The 18,691-nt window shown below is 40.8% G+C and overlaps 2 protein-coding genes across 3 annotated transcripts; one reads left to right on the plus strand and one right to left on the minus strand.

Annotated features, from left to right (window-relative positions):
* Nucleotides 1-731: 731 nt before the first annotated feature.
* On the plus strand, nucleotides 732-4,661 carry Xbp1 (X-box binding protein 1). The gene is given in 5 exon segments (XM_015500221.2): nucleotides 732-1,105; nucleotides 2,086-2,214; nucleotides 2,931-2,966; nucleotides 2,969-3,076; nucleotides 3,382-4,661. Coding segments are annotated over 5 exon segments (957 nt in total). The 5' UTR covers nucleotides 732-979; the 3' UTR covers nucleotides 3,940-4,661.
* Nucleotides 4,662-7,299: 2,638 nt separating this feature from the next.
* On the minus strand, nucleotides 7,300-18,305 carry Ccdc117 (coiled-coil domain containing 117). 2 transcript variants are annotated; one of them, XM_015500223.2, is made up of 4 exons: nucleotides 18,025-18,305; nucleotides 13,439-13,663; nucleotides 12,475-12,612; nucleotides 7,300-10,205 (listed from the first exon to the last, which is right to left on the minus strand). In XM_015500223.2, the coding sequence occupies exons 2-4, from the start codon at nucleotides 13,528-13,530 to the stop codon at nucleotides 9,968-9,970; spliced, it is 468 nt and encodes a 155-aa protein (XP_015355709.1). In that variant the 5' UTR covers nucleotides 13,531-13,663; nucleotides 18,025-18,305; the 3' UTR covers nucleotides 7,300-9,967. The 2 variants fall into 2 exon arrangements, with proteins under 2 accessions (XP_015355709.1, XP_015355708.1); XM_015500222.2 differs by lacking the exon at nucleotides 18,025-18,305 and adding an exon at nucleotides 17,291-17,497.
* Between the last annotated feature and the right edge of the window lie 386 nt (nucleotides 18,306-18,691).

Below are 18,691 nucleotides of genomic sequence, written 5' to 3' on the forward strand. Positions count from 1 at the left end.
GACAGGGGGCTGGGCGGGTGCCGGGAGTTGGCCACCCCGCCGCACTCGAGCGCCCCGGGCCTGGCCGGTCCAGTGCCAGCGTGGCGCGGGGCAGGGCAGGGCGGGGCAGGAAGGCTGAACTGACCGGACCCGCAGTGCAGGGTGGAGTCCAGGGCTTCCCAGGCCGGTTTTCGTTACCTTTTCCTGATTCATTAGAGCTGACTGGAGCTGGGGATGCGGGCTTGTGTTCCAGACCTTGCTGAGTGACCACAGAACGGTCGCTCTGCCTCTCTGAAAACTGGGGCTGTTACATGAAGTCGATTCGCCTCTTCTTGATTTACCTACTGTTTTGGAGGGGCGCAGTGATGAAAAGACAGCTGTTGAAAAAGCTGGAAGCGCTAAGGCTCAGTAGTCAAGCTTCGTCAGTGGCTTTAAAATGAGAGGCGTATATAATGTGCCTGGCACTTGGTCCTTCGCAAACGTTCATTCTTTTATGATTATGATCACGGTGCCTTTTGTGGTGTAATACATGGCTCCTCCAGCCAGACACGGGTCCATTCGTCAGGACACCGCCTAGGATCTCAAACCTAGAGCAACAGTCATCCGCCTACTGCAGTTGGTTTTGGGGAGGGAGAGCTTGTGTCACAGCCATTGCAACCTTCACTAGATTTAATCTGTCCAGGCTGGGTCCTGTGTGAGAAAACTGGAATCAGGAAGCAGCGGGGGAGGGAAGTGGGGGACGGGAAAAGATTCTTATGATGCAACATGAATTGGGTTTGTGTTCAGTCCTGATGCTGTGGCCAGGATGAGCCGAGATGGATGACGCCAGATGGGAGAGAATAAAGCAAGTCTTCAATCTAGACTGACAGAAGGCTGTACTTTTGGTTTTATGGTAGGGAGGAGCCTGAAGTATTTTACCATTGCTTTGCCTTATACTGTGAATTAAAAGGAAAGCACCAGCTGGCCAAGTTTTCAAATAAAGATATAAATAAGGTTTGAGATGACTCAGTGTGGTATATTCCTTCTCAGGAAACTGAAAAACAGAGTAGCAGCACAGACTGCCAGAGATCGGAAGAAAGCTCGGATGAGTGAGCTGGAACAACAAGTAGTAGATTTGGAAGAAGAGGTAAAACTTCTCAAGGCCAAACTCTTATACGTTGTGTCCTTCCTTGGTGAATATCTTGATATTTTGCTCTGTCCCAAGTTGTTTTAGCGCCTTTTAGATCTTGTTTGAATGTGCTTAAGTTTAACCAAGTTAGGATAGATAAGATAGTTGGAATGAGGACACTTGTAGAGATTGGAAGTGACTGACCCTCTGGAATTTGGTGCTACATGTATTCACAGCATGTAGTCAGTGAGTGCTAAGAAGTTAGCAAGAACAGAAAGGAAGTCATTGCTTTAACTTTAGATTCTTCCTGGCTTGGCCAAAAGTTCCCTTTCCCTTCTAAGATTTACCTGCTATCTAATACAAGGGTTATTTATGTTCTTTTGATTACTGTTTGTGGTGTGAGAGATTAAACCATGGCCTTGTGCGTGCTAGGCAAGCACTCTATGAACTGAGCTATATCCCCAGTCCCTAGATTGTTCTTTTTAAAGTTTGAATCATTTCAGTATCAGTTTACTTTTTTAATATATTTTTTAACCTTCAGTTCAAGGTAAGATTTTTTTTACTTTTTAAAAAGTTATGATATTTAAAAGATATATCTAAATTAAAGCTAAAAGTTATCCTTTGCTGAAATCCAGTTTGCAGTTGGATGTATTGTTATTTTTAAAAATAATATTTTTTAGTTGTAGTTGGACACAATACCTTTATTTTTATGTGGGGCTGGGGACCAACTGAAGGCTCAAAAGTACTAGGCGAGTTCTCTACCGCTGAGCCACAACCCCAGCACGCATTGTTATTTTTGACCCCATGAAATGGCATTTCTTAAATAGGTTTTATGTCTTTCATAATTATGGCCAGCTTTCTAATATCTACTGTGAACAAATGCATAAATGTGGAGTTTTCTAAAATTTCAAGAAGAAAACCAATGTAGTAAAACTTCAGGTGGATTCTCAAGTGAAAGAATTAGATGTTTAAATAGCCTCTTACCAATTTTCTTACAGAACCAAAAACTTTTGCTAGAAAATCAGCTTCTACGAGAGAAAACTCATGGCCTTGTAATTGAAAACCAGGAGTTACGACTGCGCTTGGGGATGGATGCCCTGGTTGCTGAAGAGGAGACAGAGGCCAAGGTAAGTCATTTTTAGTTGGTGTCACATGTGAGAACTGATTCCAAGTGAAATGGCCTAAATTACGTTTGCATTATAGATCTCTGATGAAAAGCATGCTTGAGGTTTTGCTTTACTTTTATGACATTTCCATGTAGGCAGGATGTCCTTTCTTTAATGACATTTCAGGTGGGTAGTGAATAGTACTAAGTGCTAATAATTAAGTTACATGGTTCTCTCAGAGTAAGTGCTAACAAATGCAGTAGCCAACAACAGGTACCATAGAAGCATCAAGGAGAACCAGAGTATGAGAGCCAGTCAGATCAGACTATAGCTAGAGTAGCTGTCTGATGAATATGAGTAAAGAGAGAGGATTCACTGAAGAGTGTGAAAAAGGGTGGTGATGGATGGGTTTTAGTCTGTGGATAATGGAAAATTCAGTGATGGTGTCTAAGTGGTCCAAGATTAGCAACAGAAGATTCTAGGCTTAAATCACTATAGAATATTATTATTTAGGAACATTAAGACTCTTGATCCTACCTGATTCTTTGCTTGGGAGGGAAAATTTTTCACTGTATTAAAAAAAAAAATCATATCCTCATCTCTTGAGATCTGAAGAAAATGGAAGTAACAATGGTAAGGGAAAAGTCTCATCTCTAAGGAATAATCTTTCTTGAGAGGCTGGTAAGCATTTCATTGGGTACTCCTGGCTGTTTACTCACCCTGGTTTTCCCTCTCAGGGGAATGGAGTGAGGCCGGTGGCCGGGTCTGCTGAGTCCGCAGCACTCAGACTACGTGCACCTCTGCAGCAGGTGCAGGCCCAGTTGTCATCCCCTCAGAACATCTCCCCGTGGATTCTGACAGTGTTGACTCTTCAGACTCTGAGGTAGGGACCATTCTGTCTTACTAAGAGCTGTATAACTGGGTCATTTCATGTCCTTGACGTCTGACATCCCTGATGGGGCAAAAGTTCATCTCGGGATGAAAGTTCGTTTTAGTGGGTTAGAGATGAACATCAACTATCTCCTTAGTTCTCAGAGGCTTAGGACATGGATAAACAAGTCAGTTGGGTCCTAAGGTCATCTTACAGCCTCAGGCCATAAGATTACATTTTGAAGCCCAGTACTAAGAGTGTTCTTAACAGATTCTAGGTAGCCTAATAGTTGCACTCCTATTTTTTGCCTCTTGCAGTCTGATATCCTGTTGGGCATTCTGGACAACTTGGACCCCGTCATGTTCTTCAAATGTCCTTCCCCAGAGTCTACCAGCTTGGAGGAGCTACCAGAGGTCTATCCAGAAGGACCTAGTTCCTTACCAGCCTCCCTTTCTCTGTCAGTGGGGACGTCATCAGCCAAGCTGGAAGCCATTAATGAACTAATTCGCTTTGACCATGTATACACCAAGCCTCTAGTCTTAGAGATGCCCTCTGAGACAGAAAGCCAAACTAATGTGGTAGTAAAAATTGAGGAAGCACCTCTCAGCCCCTCTGAGAATGATCACCCCGAATTCATTGTGTCGGTGAAGGAAGAACCTGTAGAAGATGACTTCATTCCAGAGCTGGGCATCTCTAATCTGCTTTCATCCAGCCACTATCTGAAGCCATCTTCCTGCCTGCTGGATGCTTATAGTGACTGTGGGTATGAGGGCTCCCCTTCCCCTTTCAGTGACATGTCCTCTCCACTTGGTGTGAACCATTCTTGGGAGGACACTTTTGCCAATGAACTCTTTCCCCAGCTGATTAGTGTCTAAGGACTGTTGCCCTTTTCCTTGACTATTGACCCTGCCAGGAGGAGAGCAGACAAGCCTAGCTGTGCTTTATTCAAAAAGCCAAAGTAGAGGGCTGGGGTTGTGGCTCTGTGGTAGAGTGCTTGCTTCATGAGGCACTGGGTTTTATTCTCAGTACCACATATAAATAAATGAATAGAATAAAGGCCTATCAACAACTAAAAAAAACCAGAGTGAATTAAAAAAAAAAAAAAGCCAAAGTAGAGGGCAGACAGTCCTAGATTCAGACCTCAGATGACTCCAAGTATTGTCTTTTCATATCCAGCAGTCCAAGTTACTCACACGTATTACTATAATTTAGAGCTACAACTTTTGAGATTGTACTTTCAAGGACAGTAGTTTGCCCTATGATTCTTATGTAAGGGTCATCTGATGCGTCTTAGAGTAGACAATGGAATTTATGAATGGCCTCTTACCAGTTTTTCTTACCCCTTCTCAAGCATCAAGGCTTGCCTCCAATTTTAGGTCCTTTAGTTTGCCTCTGCAAACAGAAAAAACACCTATCTGAGGGGGCTCCTTTTTCCTTATGAATAGATTCAAGTAAAGATCAAGAATCTTGTAAAATTATATAGAAATTTACTATGTAAATGCTTGATGGAATCTTTTCCTGCTACTGTAGTTTCTGGAAGGTGCTTTCTTCATTTATTTAAAACTACCCTTGCAATTAAAAAGTGCAATGCAGTGTCCATGTTCTTTGACTTTTTCTAGGATCATAAGTCATTTTTTCCCCTATAGATGCCTCACTGTTTCCAATTTATCCAGCTAAAGTGCACGTTGTTTTCTAGACTGACTGAAGACTTTTCCACCTTAATCACTGCCTGTTTCAATTCCTGGTTGCCACAATGCTAAAATGTACAATCTGAGATAGTTCCTTCAGCCTAACTGACCAATACCATAGCTAGTAGGTGGCAGAGCTAGAACCCTATTGTTTTGCTATACCATTTTGGGAATTTAAGAGGGCATAGCATCAAAAATCAAGATTCTCTTGCCATTATTACAGGAATTAAGAGCATATCCTAGATTCTGATCCCATGGTTTCAACTCTTGCCATTGGTGAGCTGGGTAACCTTGCAGGTATATGCCATCACTTCCTCAATTATAAAGGATAATAGTATCTTTCTGAAGAACATTAAAGGATGCCTTAAAAGTATGTCATGCCAGGCACCAATGTAAGCAAGTGAAAGTTTTTTTTATCTCCTAATCTGCTTTGTGAAGTCTTCAGTCTCTTATACTTGTATAACAGTATGTTTCACAAAATACTTCTGTTCAAAAAAGCAGAAACAAAATAGTCCCAAACTACAGACTTGACAATATCATCCTTCATGGTGCACTGCATTTTTTCCTTGGGAATTTCCTTATTTATAGAATTATTTCACTATACCAGCAGATGAAATTATCCTATGTCCATTTAGCAATTAAATGACATGTTTCTTAGAGTTATTAAGACTACCTCTGGGGAGGTCAAAGTGAATGAATCAAAAGGAAGGAGGGGGGGCTGGGGTTGTGGCTCAGTGGTACAGTACTTGCCTAACATGCACAAGGTGCTGGGTTTGATCCTCAGTACCACACAAATGTAAAATAAAGATTAAAAAAAAAAAAAAAAAAGGAAAGAGGATTCAGAGAATCCCAAGCAGCAAGGCAAAGCAGGCTATAGTTTCAGACAAGTACAAAGGAATGTACTGGTTGAGGTGACTGAAGTAGGTCCACAAGTGCACTTGCAGGCAGGCAGATCTGGTGGCCTGAGTCCAATCCTACTACCCAGCAGTGCAGGTTTACTTAGACTGTTTCCATATTGCAAATGTAAGGATGGTCTCCAGTTGTCCCCACGGTTGAAAACTATCTTGCCTCATTCACTATGAAAAGTTGAGGGCCAAATATCTCTTTAAGGATTATATAAGCCAGTGCATTCACAGAGGCATTTTTGTCCTCCCACAACAGCACAAGCATCTGGAGGTTGAAGCTCAAGTCATTTACATCAAATGGCATCATATGAAAGAGGCAGCTGTGCCAACAGGAGAGGACATATGTAACCTGAGTAGTTTTCATTTCCTGAACAGATGGGTGAGAATTACTAAACACTGCTCAGCCTTGAGAAAACACCTGGTACTCAAGGACATTTTCATATTGAAACACCAAATTGAATGGTTTTAACTAAAAATCAAGATTTTTCCATAACACCAAAACAAGAGCTCTATTAAATGCAAAGGGGTGTTTCATGATTAAGATTAAAGATGCAAGTGACAAGATGCCTACAATCATTTCCTCCTTGCTTTTCTACTAGAGGTGCTACTGGAGCTGAGACAAATAGGCAGACGGTAACAATGCCTATTCCAGGAGTATTTTAAAGTATCAAATTCTAGTTTAAGACTCTATACCCCTGTGACTTGGGACTCTATCGCTGGCTGACACACCAAATGGGTGTTGAAAGACATCATTGTTTCGCTGGAGCTCAAGTCTCAACACTTCTTGGCTGCACTAAGGATTGAACCCAGGAGTGTTTTACTGCTGAATTACATCCCATCCTTTTCACTCATTTTACATTGAGACAGGGTTTCATTAAGTTTCCAAGGCTGGCCTCAAACTTGCAATCCTCCTGCCTCAGCCTTCTGAGTAGCTGAGTTTGCAGATGGGCACCACTGTGTCCACCTCTGAACCATACCATTTCAATGAAATCTAAATGACATATTAGGTACTGCTACAAAAAGATTCTGTAAAACCAACTGACCAAGAAGAACCCTGGATCTGAGTTGGATTATAATACTAAAGCATCACTTCTAGCTATTACTTTCAATTTTGGTTAAAAACAAAACAGTATCTTTTGCTTTCTGTTAACTATAAGCCAAAGGTAACTTCCCCTCTCCAGCAAGTCAGGGATCCACATTTATCAAAGAATGACCACAAATATGCAAGCAACACTGCCACCCAGTGACCTGTCAACTCGTAAAGCATGTAACTAACCATCATAGAATTTTCCTATCCCTCATTCTTGAAGATCCCAAACCCTTCTTTGTGAACTCTAGAAACCATTTCCAGTTTCAGAATTGAACATTTTTAACATGATCATAACTGCTTTCTAATACTGACAATCCACATTAGTGAGTTGCTCTCAGTGGGAAGCACTCTACAGGTTTCAGAATGGCAAAACACAGTCTGCCTCCTGCTAATCTCAGCTATGAAATTTATCTTTAATCCAAAATACTCATCCATTCGTGACAATTTATGTTCCTCATTGATATGAATGCTGCTTCAATCACATCTTAGAGGAAAGCAAAGAGAGTAGCTATTTCATTTACTTAAGTGCAGGAATACAAATGTCTCAAAAAGTCCAAAACACTTAAGAAGTTTTATTAAAAATGATAAAATACAGAAACACCAGATTCTCATTTTAAAGTAAAAATGACAGCATCTTCCAGAACTTTTCTAGTACTGCACCAAAAACAAAACCAAGTTCCAGATCCAAAAGAACAAATGAACCTGCTGGTAAATTTTTCTCATGGTTCTAACCCCTACCTTCTTAATTTTTCTAAATTTTACATTGTACCTGGTTCTAGAATGAGTAGCACTGAAAAAAACCGATTAATATTTGTGAGAACTGGACTTTCTTCAAATTAAAAAAAAAAAAAACACCACACGCATACACACACACACCCTATTCAAACTCAGAGGAAAATATACATTTGTTCATTAAAGCTCACCTGCTTTAGATTATTTTTTTTTTCTCTTCACACATTAGCATCGTAAGCCAATGTTTGATCCATGCCGCAAAAACTGTACAAAACAAAAAGATCTGTTAATTCCCAAGAGAAACCTGAAGACAAAAGCAAAAGCCTTATGCTACAAAAGAAAAATAAAATGTACTGGGGCGGTGGAGACGGCTCAGATGAATAAGCACCACAAGGATGATGAAGAAAATTTTTGTACAAACATACGCAAGAATATAAAAGTCCAAACATGAGCATTAAACATCCATTTTCCTGCAGAAATAATTTTGTCAGATAACTTGACTCAGAAACAAATGCTTGGATTTTAATTAACAGAATCTCAATTGTCCCCTATGTTACCCGTTGTATTAGAGCCTCATTTTGGAGCTCTCCCTCCCTTCTCATGGTGCAGACCCCTGATCAGAGGCTCCTTTCAACAATTTCCACAGAAGATACTCTTGGTGTGTTTTGGATCTGTCTTTGGAAAGCTGCCATCTGCCTTTCCACCCTAACACTGGGACTAACTCCAAACCCTAGTAAGTCCCTTCATGCTTTTGAGTTGTACTAAAACAAACGTTTAGCACAGAGATTTCTTTAAGGCTATAAACTTTACAAGTTGGTCCCATTAAACAATGACCTCAAGGCAGGAGTTTTTCAAACTGCATGAATCAAACACTTGCACATTTCAACAGAATACAGTTTACATTCATCTCTAAGTTTGAGATTAAGAAACTATTAGCTGGTTTCCAACTGGTTTCAATACTGGTTTGAAGTTTGAATAATTTTACTGTGTAGACATTAAATATTTTGTTTAAATATTAAACATTAAATCTTTTCCTGACTATCCAGACAGAAATACAGAAAGCAGAAACAACAGGCAAGAGAAGAAACAGTCTAACAGACTTGTGACTTCTACACCATCTGTAACAAGGGGAGGGATTTCAGCATGGGTTTCAAAAATGCCTGGAAGCTGGTTTCTATAAATTCACCTCTACTTGGCATAAACCAATTTTTTTTTTTCTACAAAAGGTATCTCTTTCTTACAAAGGGAGAAGAAACCAAAAAAATAAGAACTGGGGTGGTCTCCTGTTGGGTGATGAAAGGGCCAGTATTACACTCATTTAATAACGTCTAGTGAGTGTTCTGTAGCAATGAAGAAATTGTCATTTTACCTTGCATGGAGTCCTTGCGACACATAAGAGCTCTTCCTGAGAAATTAAGAACTTTAATCCTAGCTATTCCCAAAGGACATCTTGAGCCTGGTTCAGGTACTCAAGAAGATAAAGATTTCCTGCTAGCAGGAAGCCATCCTCTATTAACTTGAAGGCTTACTGCACAATAATTTAAGCACCAGACAAATTGGCTATTTCAGTAAATCTCAATGTCATTTGCCCATATATATTCTCAATTAATCATTCACTGTTTTTGAAATTAACATTTAACAACTCAACTTCTTAATACTATCTTGCCTTTTTTTTTAAACTATACAGGTTATCAATGCTGGGTTCAGCTGACACTGCACTTCCTCAGGATTAATTAAAGGATGCTTGCTTCTCCCATAGGCGATTTGCAGATGGGTTAGCTCACAATCTTTTTAACTATCAAAGTTAATTAAGCTGTAAACACTGCGGAACAACCTAGTTTATCAACTCTGCAAGGGAGACCAAGGAGCAACATTAGAAGGAAAAAACCTTTTCTTTGTATTTTCATCGAATTTACCTGAGGCACAGAGAGCCACATGCTATTTATAGCCAGTCACATGCTAGCTATATAATCAACACAGCTATGTTGAATTGACAACTAATACACACATTTCATAGCCTCTGTTAAATTTTTTAGGAAGAGGCTTAAAGCTAATGCTTTCTTTCCTCCTGCTCCCCAATCACATATAGTCCCCGCTGTAAACAGCTCAAATCCACAGACTATGCTGTGACTCCCTCTTTCTCATCTTTTTCAACTCAAGAATGTTCTCCAAGTTTATGAATGGCTTACAAAGTGACAGATGACTTCAGTCACCCTTACACATACATATAACTTCTATACTTGCCTTTGAGGAGACTAACACTCCTTTAATAAGCCTGCTAGGTGCTTTTCCCTTAAGACAAGCTTCCTTGGCAAAAAGTTGAAGTCAATAAATGGCTACCCAAAATGAGAGTCCCACCCCAAGTCACAGGTGGAGATATTATTACACCCGTTTCATAAAACTTTCAAGTCCCTATACTAAGCAAGTAGGCTCATCACTAAACACAGGAGCCTCCTAAATTTGACAACTGTAGTGTAGAAACTGGTTTCTAGAGTTCCATCTCTTCTTCTGTGCTAGCAGCTGTTTCCAAACTAGTGTAAAGAGGCATCCCTGTTTGCCGAGGTTCCAAGAACAGTTCAGTCCTCTGCGGGAAGGCAGTGCCAGCAGATGCATGTTTAGTTTGGCTCTCTCCCGTGTAGTTCTTAGCATTAGATGATGGCTTTGGCTTATCAGAAAGGAGTTCAGGGAGAGGTTTCCAGAGCACAAGCTCCATGGAAGGACGGCTCCTAAAATACAAAATAGATTTTTATCAGGAAGGCACTAAAATACATAAAATCTCACAGTTCTGTAATTTTGGGGGGGGGGGCAACTGGGGAACCACACATCTAGGGTTTCACATGTGCAAGACAAGTGCTCTACCACTGAGCTATATCCCCAAACCTATATATATTCTTAACCAAACCAACTAGTTGTACTGATGCTGTGGTTACAAAGCAATATAAACATCCAATGTAGAAAACAGAGTCTTTGATTTAATGATGTAATTTTGGTGAGGGGCGGGGTATTGAACCCAGAGACATGTTATCACTAAGCTACATCCTCAATTCTTTTTTATTTTAAGACAGTTGCTGAGGTTCCCTGACCTTGTGATCCTGCTGATTCAGCCTCCTGAGTGGCTGGGATTACAGGTGTTCACCATTATGCCTGACTAATGTTATTATATTTTTAATGGCAGATGTGGGTAACTATCTCCTATACCTCACCAATGCTGAATCCAAAGCCTTAAGCATGCAGTGCACTCACTCTACCACTAAGCCACACCCTCAGCCCTATGGGTGAATTATAGCAAATCATTATAAACAAAAACGAAACAGTGGACCAACATATTAAAGTATCTCACATGCCTTTTGCTTAGTACAGTTATAAAGGATAATGCTTTGCAGTTAAGCCAAAATAATCTGTCATGCACATTCAGTCACATATTCTCCCAAACCTTGTGGTAGTGCAAGTTTCTGGGACCCAAGGCAAGTAAAGCAAAAATACAACACAATAAAGGACAATCCCAAAGGCTAGCTTCTGGAAAACCGCCAAGAGCAGCAGGTGCTTTGTTTCAGGCTCGAGAGCAAGGTGACCTGCTTACTTTTGGCTAAACTATTTAGTCTCCCCTCAGTACTCGTAGTTAATTATAAACTCAAGCCAGGGTGCTATTGCAAAGCTCTGTGATCTAACACCAAGCAGCAGTTGAACCTCAGTGTCAGAAGGCAATAGTGCCTCATCTCTTTGGCATCAAGGAGACTAGCATCCTCTGAGGCTTTTTTGGACACCCAAAATTCACCTTCATTGGGTACCAAGTGTATACATGGTCTTTTGTAGACAATACTAAAATGGTACTTTAGAACTTGTCTACTACTGTATGCAATATATAATAACCACTTGAGATTGTCCAGGCTCAGGGACTACAGGATTATGGAGGTAATCATTAGTTTTTTTTTTTAGTTGTAAATGGATCTTTTAATTAATTAATTAATTAATTGATATGCCGTACTGAGGCTCGAACCCAGGGCTTCACACATGCCAGGCAAGTGTTCTACCATCGAGCTCCAACTCCAGCCCCCGCATTAGTTTTTATATTAATGGGTCCCAGGCCACTTTGCTTTTTAGGTTTTTGTGTTTGCATCCCAGTTTTCCTTCCTCAACCTCTGCTATAGTCACTACTCCTCTACCAGGAGTGAGTCTGTTCTGTTCTCACTTGCTCTTTCTCTGCTTCTACTCTGATAATCTAGACAACCAGAAAACTAAGTTTATTAAATCATGTTTTACTTTTTTCCCCCATGGTACTAGAGATGGAACTCAGGACACTCTACCAATGAGTCATACCCCAACCCCTTTTGGTTTTTATTTTCCGACGGGGTCTCATTAAATTGCCAAAGCTGGCCTCAAACTTGTGATCTCCTGCCTTAGCCTCCTGAGTCACCGGGATTCCAGGTGTGTGGCCTGGTTTAAACTATGTCTTAAATTAAGAGCAAAAGAGCTCTGCTAAAGGCCCTGAGAGGCTACATTCTTAGCCAAGAATATGGGCTCTGGTTTGTGGCCTTTGTGATAATTATTTGGAATCCTGGGACACTTTATTTTCTTTGCTGCCTAGGTCTCTATGGTGTTTCTGAAAAACAGAACCAGATAAACCAGAAGTTTCAAAATTAGGTTCCTATATCCTACCATGAGAATTTAAGAGAATGAACTCTCTTGTCAGTTTTCCCTTTCACAAATATTAAACTGCAGTGCATTTCAGAGCTTAAGAACGAACCCAGGAGGAAGGCACCAAGGTAGCCTCTCCTACATACTTCAAACTCTGCTTGCACAACACTGTGCTCACCCACAATCAACTAAGAAAAAGCCTGTCTCCAACCTGCGATGAATATAAACCCACTCTGCTCTCACTTGCCTGGTGAGGAGAAGGTGAAGAGCTGACTAGGACAGGATGAACAGTGTCTAGACTAGATACTGGGCTTTCCTTTCAAGATCATAATTAAATGGAAATCAGACATCAAAACTCACATAGACTCAATCATCTTCTTTGTGAAGACTTCATCAAATTCTCTCTTCAAACCTGTTTTCATGGTGTCAGAAAGGACAAGACTGGGGAGATGGTTAACATTTCTGTCAGCTTCGACTTCTTCATCTTCGTCAATTATTCTAAATAAATTAAGGCAGAAACAAGGAAAGAAAAAATATTTAGTCAAGTTATTACATATTCTTCTAGAAACTAGACAACATTTCAAAAATAAACAAGATAAAAGCAACAGGTGTTACAGCAAAAGATCAAATTAGGCTACACCTCAGTTTAACACAAAGATGGGCCAGGTGTGGCCAGCAGCTAGAGCAGCTGAGGCAGGAGGATCTCAAGTTCAAAGCAGGCTTCAGCAATTTTTGTCTCTAAATAAAACATAAAAAAAAGCGGGGCTGGGGATGTGGCTCAGGGGTAGAGCGCCCGCCTAGCACACGAGGCACTGGGTTCAATCCTTAGTACCACATAAATGTAAAATACAGATATTGTGTCCAACTAAAACTAAAACATAAATATTTAAAACAACTATATAAAAAAAGGCTGGGGATATGGCTCAGTGGTTGAGTGCCCCTGGGTTAAATCTATAGTACAAAAAATAAAAACAAAAAGATCAAATGATGTCAATGGAAAAGTATGTATGGAAGAGTTGTTTAACATTCCATTTAATAAAAAAGTTTTACAAACAATGGAGTAAAATATGAAGAATGTGTCCCAGAGAACTACTTCATAAACCAAAATAAATATTTATAGATTGTAAATAAGAAATGTTTAGTACAGTTCTATGACAACTCACTTTAACATTTAAAGGGTACACTTTGGATTCCCTGATCTTTATAGTCTTCCTGAGAGGCTGAGGATCACAGTTATTACCAAATGGTTAACTCGATTAGCTTAAAAGAGGAGTGACATTATAAAGGAGCAGCAGCAAGTTAGTTATGTGTGCTGTCCACTTACCTGTCCTCAATCTCCTGAAGCCTCCTTCGGGCAACTTCACATTGTGGTTCTCCAGATGTCTGATCCATTTCTTCAAAAACAGCATCCAACATTCCAGGTACAGAAAGGCCACTAGTGCATGGATTTACTCCATGACCCTCTACATCCTGATGCGTACAGAGAATCCAATTATTTGGACCAGCACAAAGTTCTGCTTCAGTAAGTCGTTTCTTTCTTACTGGACACCTGGGAAAAAGAAAGGAGAAAAAAAAAAGGAAGGAAATTCAATAAAAACCCCAATCATCTCTATCTGTAACCAAAATCTTTATTTGGTTAAATTATTTTTTTGACATTGTGTTAATATAAGATAGAAAGTTATCCATTTCTCTGCCTGTGACTCTCAGTCTCTCTGAGACCCTTTCTTCTACTGTTCTTCACCAACTAAGCATCAGCCAAGATTTTACCTATTAAGATTACAAGCATTCAATGAGGGAACTTAAAAGAGGTGGCACATGCCTGTACTCCCAGCGGCTCAGGAAGCTGAGGTAGGAGGATTCTGAGTTCAAAGCCAGCCTCAACAAAAGCAAGGTGCTAAGCAACTCAGTGAGACCCTGTCTCTAAATAAAATACAAAATAGGGCTGAGGATATGGCTCAGTAGTCAAGTGTTCTGGAGTTCAATCCCAAGTACCCTCCCACCCCTGACAAAAAAAAGAGGCTGGGGTTGTGCCTCAGTAGTAGAGCGTTTGCCTAGCATATGTAAGGCACTGGGTTTGATTCTCAGCACCACATACAAATCAATGAATAAAAATAAAGGTTCATCCACAACTAAAATTAAAAAAATAAAAAAACAATTGTCTCTAGTTATTTGGTTCTGGAAAGGTCAAGCAGGAAGCAAAGAAACCAAAAATGACAAAGCAGCAATTCAGAACCAGCCACACTTTGTTAATTGCTGCTGTTCCCTCAAACACACAGGGTAGTAGGCTGGCATACAGCCTATATCTCCTTAGGGCAAAAATGTATGCCTTGCATGTTCCAAGTATTACAAGTGCAGGTGACATCACTGATTTTTTAGTTCCTCCAAAATGTCACAAAATGTCCCTGATAACAATGGGGTCCACTTTTCTCTTATGTTGTAACATACTCCTCTATTTTCTGGACAAATTTGTATTTCACAGAGACCTTAAAATTCAACAAACCCAACTTCCTCGTTTTGTAGATTTGGAAGTTAGGACACAGAAAAGTTAAACTGGCCCCTCCAAAGTATCACAGTGAGGTAATGAGTTGCCTTGGGGTCCAGATCCCAGAGTTCCTGAATCCTACCTCTATGTCATTTTCACTACATCGATCTACCTCCTTCAAAAAGTTCAACTGCTTGTTCAAGCTTTTACTGTAAACCTGTATTTGCAAGAGTTTATGGTATGCCCAGTGTTTATCTGAAGCAAGTAAAATAGACAAGTGGCCCTATTCATTCTAAGTATTTAGTACTTTTTTTCCTGGGCATCAGCAAGTGCTGTAACCAAAAAAATCATTAATGGCTATCACAGCTTCTGATTTGCTAAATCAATGGTCAAAGGAAGTTGCATGTATTTTAAGACTGCTAAGGACTGAAAATCAACATTAAAGTCTCTGTCAATATAAAATCTGCCAAGTAATAATGCTCTCTTGAGATGGTGGTGCACGTCTATCATCCCAGCGGCTTAGGAGGTGGAGGGAGGAGGATCACAAGCTCAAAATCAGCTCAGCAACTTAGTGCTGATCCTGACTCTCTTTAGCCACACCTCCTCCCAAGGCCTCAGTCTCTCTATTCATAAAAAGTGGGTTTTTTGGGGGGGGCGTGGTATTTGGTGTTTAACCCAGGGCCTTGCACATGCTAGGCAAGTGCTCTACCACTGAGCTACCCCAGGCCTTTTTGAGACAATTTCGCAAAGTTCCCCAGGCTGGTCCTGAACTCATGATTCTCCTGTCTCAGTCTTCCAAGCAGCTAGGATTACAAGTGTGGATCACCATGCCTGCCAGTTTCCACACATTAAAATTTTTATTGTATTTAAGCACTGGAACTAAGCAAAAGCCAAAAGTGGGCTGAGGCTATAGCTCAGTGGTAGAATGCTTGTTTCAATCCCCAGCACCACAAAGAAAAAAACATTTCTGCATCATTCACAGCAATTTCAAGAAAGAACAAATATTATCTGGTCTAGTGGCTTTTAAACTAAGGCAACCTTTAAATCTACTGTTCCATAAAACTGTAACAAACTTAGAAGGTGTCTGATGAAAAAACCAAGAAAAAAAAAAAAAAGAGGGACTGGGGATATAGCTCAGTTTGTACATGCTTGCCTCACAAGCACAAGGCCCTGGGTTCAATCCCCAGCACGGGGAAAAAAAAAAAGAAATTCACATGCAAAGTTAAAAAATGAAGGGCAAATTTGAGGCAAAACTTTTTCTTTTGTACTAGGAATTTAGTCCAGGGGAGCTTTACTACTAAGCTACATCCCACTCCTTTTTACTTTTTGAGACAGGGTTGTGGCTAAGTTGCTGAGAGCTTCACTAAATTGCAGAGGCTGTCCTCAAACTTGTGAGCTTCCTGTCTCAGCCTCCTGAGTTGCCGGGATTACAGGCATGCACCACTGTATAGAGCTGAGCTAAACTTTTTTTTTTTATTTTTAATTTTTCTTTTTTGGTACAAGAGATTGAACCCAAGTGCGCTTAACAACTAACTGAGCCACAACCCCAGTCCTTTTTCTTTTGAGATAGGGTCTCCCTAAGTTGCTTAGGGCCTTGTTAAGTTGCTGAGGGTGGTTTTGAACTCTTGATCCTCCTGTCTCAGCCTCCCAAGTCGCTGGAATCATAGGTGGGTGGCGCCTGGCAATGAGGTCAACTTTTACAACATACATATAAACTATAAATTTCCTTAACAGAGACTTCTTATAAATCGAGAAAAAAACCCAATAAGCCAATAAAAAATTTGCAGAAATACGAACAATCTACATAAAATGAAACACAAATAGCTTAAGTGAAAAGATGTTCAGTAAAATTAAAACATGTGATTCAATTTCTTTCACTTTTAATAATAAAGTCCTACATAAAATATATCAAACACAATTTAATGAGTAATTACAAAATAAACATCTATAAAAATATCATGTAAGATACAGAACTCTGGGGCTGGGGTTATGGCTCAGTGGTAGAGCACTTGCCTAGCAGGTGAGGCACTGGGTTTGATCCTCAGCACCACATACAAATATATAATAAAATAAAGGTATTGTGCCCATCTACAACTAAAAATTTTTTTAAAAAAGAATTCTACTGTATGAATTTGTAATTTGTTTCATCTACTTCACTCTACAGGACACTGGGGTTATTTCCAGTCCTAAGCTATCATGAACAAGGGTGCTGGGAACTTTCTTGTACATGGCCTCCTGCGTGCTTATGTATGAACTTCTGTGAGGTACACTCAGGAAGGAATTGTTGGGTAAAAGGATATATGTGCCTTTGACTTTGTGAGAGAATGCCAAACTCTCTTCCAAAGTTTACACCAATTTACAACCTCACTCATAGTGTTTGAGAGTTCCTGGTGCTCCATATCTGCTTCAATAACTAGTGGCAGAGTCCTCTGAAGCGTAATATGATTTCCCAAAAGACTAATGAGATTGAACAACTTTTCATTTGGTTGGTCACCTGGATATCCTCTTGGGGCACTTTCTTACTCTTTTTTCCATTAGACTGACTATGAGTTACAACTTTTCAACTATCAGTTAAGCAGCAATCAAACAGTTTGAAAATACAGTTCAGTGAGAAGATGGAGAAAAAGGCATTCCCACTATTAATAGGAGTATAAACTATCAACAACCCTTTTTTAAAACTTAAAATGCACACACTTTAAGATCCAGTAATTCCACATCAAGGAATCCATTCATCAGGCGGGGATGTAGCTCAGTGGTAGAGCACTTGCCTAGCATGCACAAGGCCCTGGGTTAGATCTGCAGCAGGGCAAAACAACAAAACAACCATTCATCCACTTGCAAACACACAAAGAACTTCAAAAGAATAGACACGGTAGACTCCTTCATAAGAGCAAAATATAGAAACAACTTATAGACTGGTTATCTACACCTAATCCTCCAAAAAAAAAATGGGTAGAACTTTATGTGCTGATAAGGAACAAGCTACAGCAGAGTCAAATGAAGGACCAATGTGTTATGCACTGTGAGCAGTATGTATGCAAAAAAACAAAACAAAAAAAAAGGCATATACAATTACAAACTTATGTCTAGACTATCTTCCAAAGAAGAAACAGGTAACAGGGATGCCTCTGGGAGAACTGAGAGGTACACGTAGGACTTTTCAATATGTATCCTTTGGTTCTTTTACTTGGATCTGTAATCCTAACTATGTTTAAAATCCAAATATTACAACTCGTTACAGAGTGAAGCTTGTCTCTGATATGCCAGTCACCCTTTTCTCTGCCTACAAGGAATCCCATGTTATCAGTTTCTTCTGCCTGCTTCCAGACGCGCATCTGTTTCACCTTTTCACTTAAAACGGAGTTTAGGACAGACCTATTTTAAATTAACAGTGACCATAAAATGAACAAACGGCCCCTGAGACTTACTCATCATCCTCCGCCTCTCGCTTGTGTTTCTTTTTACAGTGAACGGAAACACTGTTGAAACAAACAAAAACCAGTCAATTGAGCAACCTGTGTGGGCTTCAGTTTCCAGCATCCCGCTCTCTCCAGCCAACAATCCTGCTCACCCGCCACACACCCAGTGTCCCCTTCCTTGCTGAGTGGGATGGAGACAGGTCACAAGGTCAGTCGGGTAATGCTGGGTGGTCCCGACATAACCAGAGACACTGACATGGAACCTTGCCGTTTTGTCAAGGTAATGGGAGATTAGGGAGACCACACTGGGGGCCGTCGGTGCAGGCTGTGGGCTCGGCACTCCTTCCGGACCCACGTCTGTCCCCGCACTGCCGACGAGGAACCGAGCGTCCGAGAGGCACTGAAAGTTGTCACCACCTGCGGCCGAGCTGCGGTCGGCAAGGGGAGCGCGCCGAGTACGCCGAGGTGACACTCGGGCTCAGGTCACCCGGGTTCCAATCGGAAAAGTCTCACTTCTCCGGGGCGCAGCCGGCCCGAGGCTCCGCCTGGATTCCCGGGCTGGGCGACCTCCGGCGATCTATGGTTAACGTCTCCGGGATCAGCTCCTCCTCCGTACGCGGGGCTGGGAAGCCTCCCGCGGAGGGTGCTGGGGGGGGTTAACGAGCCCGCCCTCCCC

Source organism: Marmota marmota, unplaced genomic scaffold, assembly GCF_001458135.2.
Source record: "Marmota marmota marmota unplaced genomic scaffold, marMar, whole genome shotgun sequence".
NCBI classification, from domain to species: domain Eukaryota; kingdom Metazoa; phylum Chordata; class Mammalia; order Rodentia; family Sciuridae; genus Marmota; species Marmota marmota.

Bases quoted from the DNA above. Each gene is read 5' to 3' on its own strand.
- Ccdc117 (XM_015500222.2), bottom strand. From the start codon at position 17,325: ATGGATTCCTTGATGTGGAATTACTGGATCTTAAA. The intron at 13,664-17,290 runs GTGTGTGCATTT...TCTTTTTCCCAG, and splicing joins TGGAATTACTGGATCTTAAA to GTGTCCAGTAAGAAAGAAAC. The intron at 12,613-13,438 runs GTAAGTGGACAG...TAATTTATTTAG, and splicing joins CTTCAGGAGATTGAGGACAG to AATAATTGACGAAGATGAAG.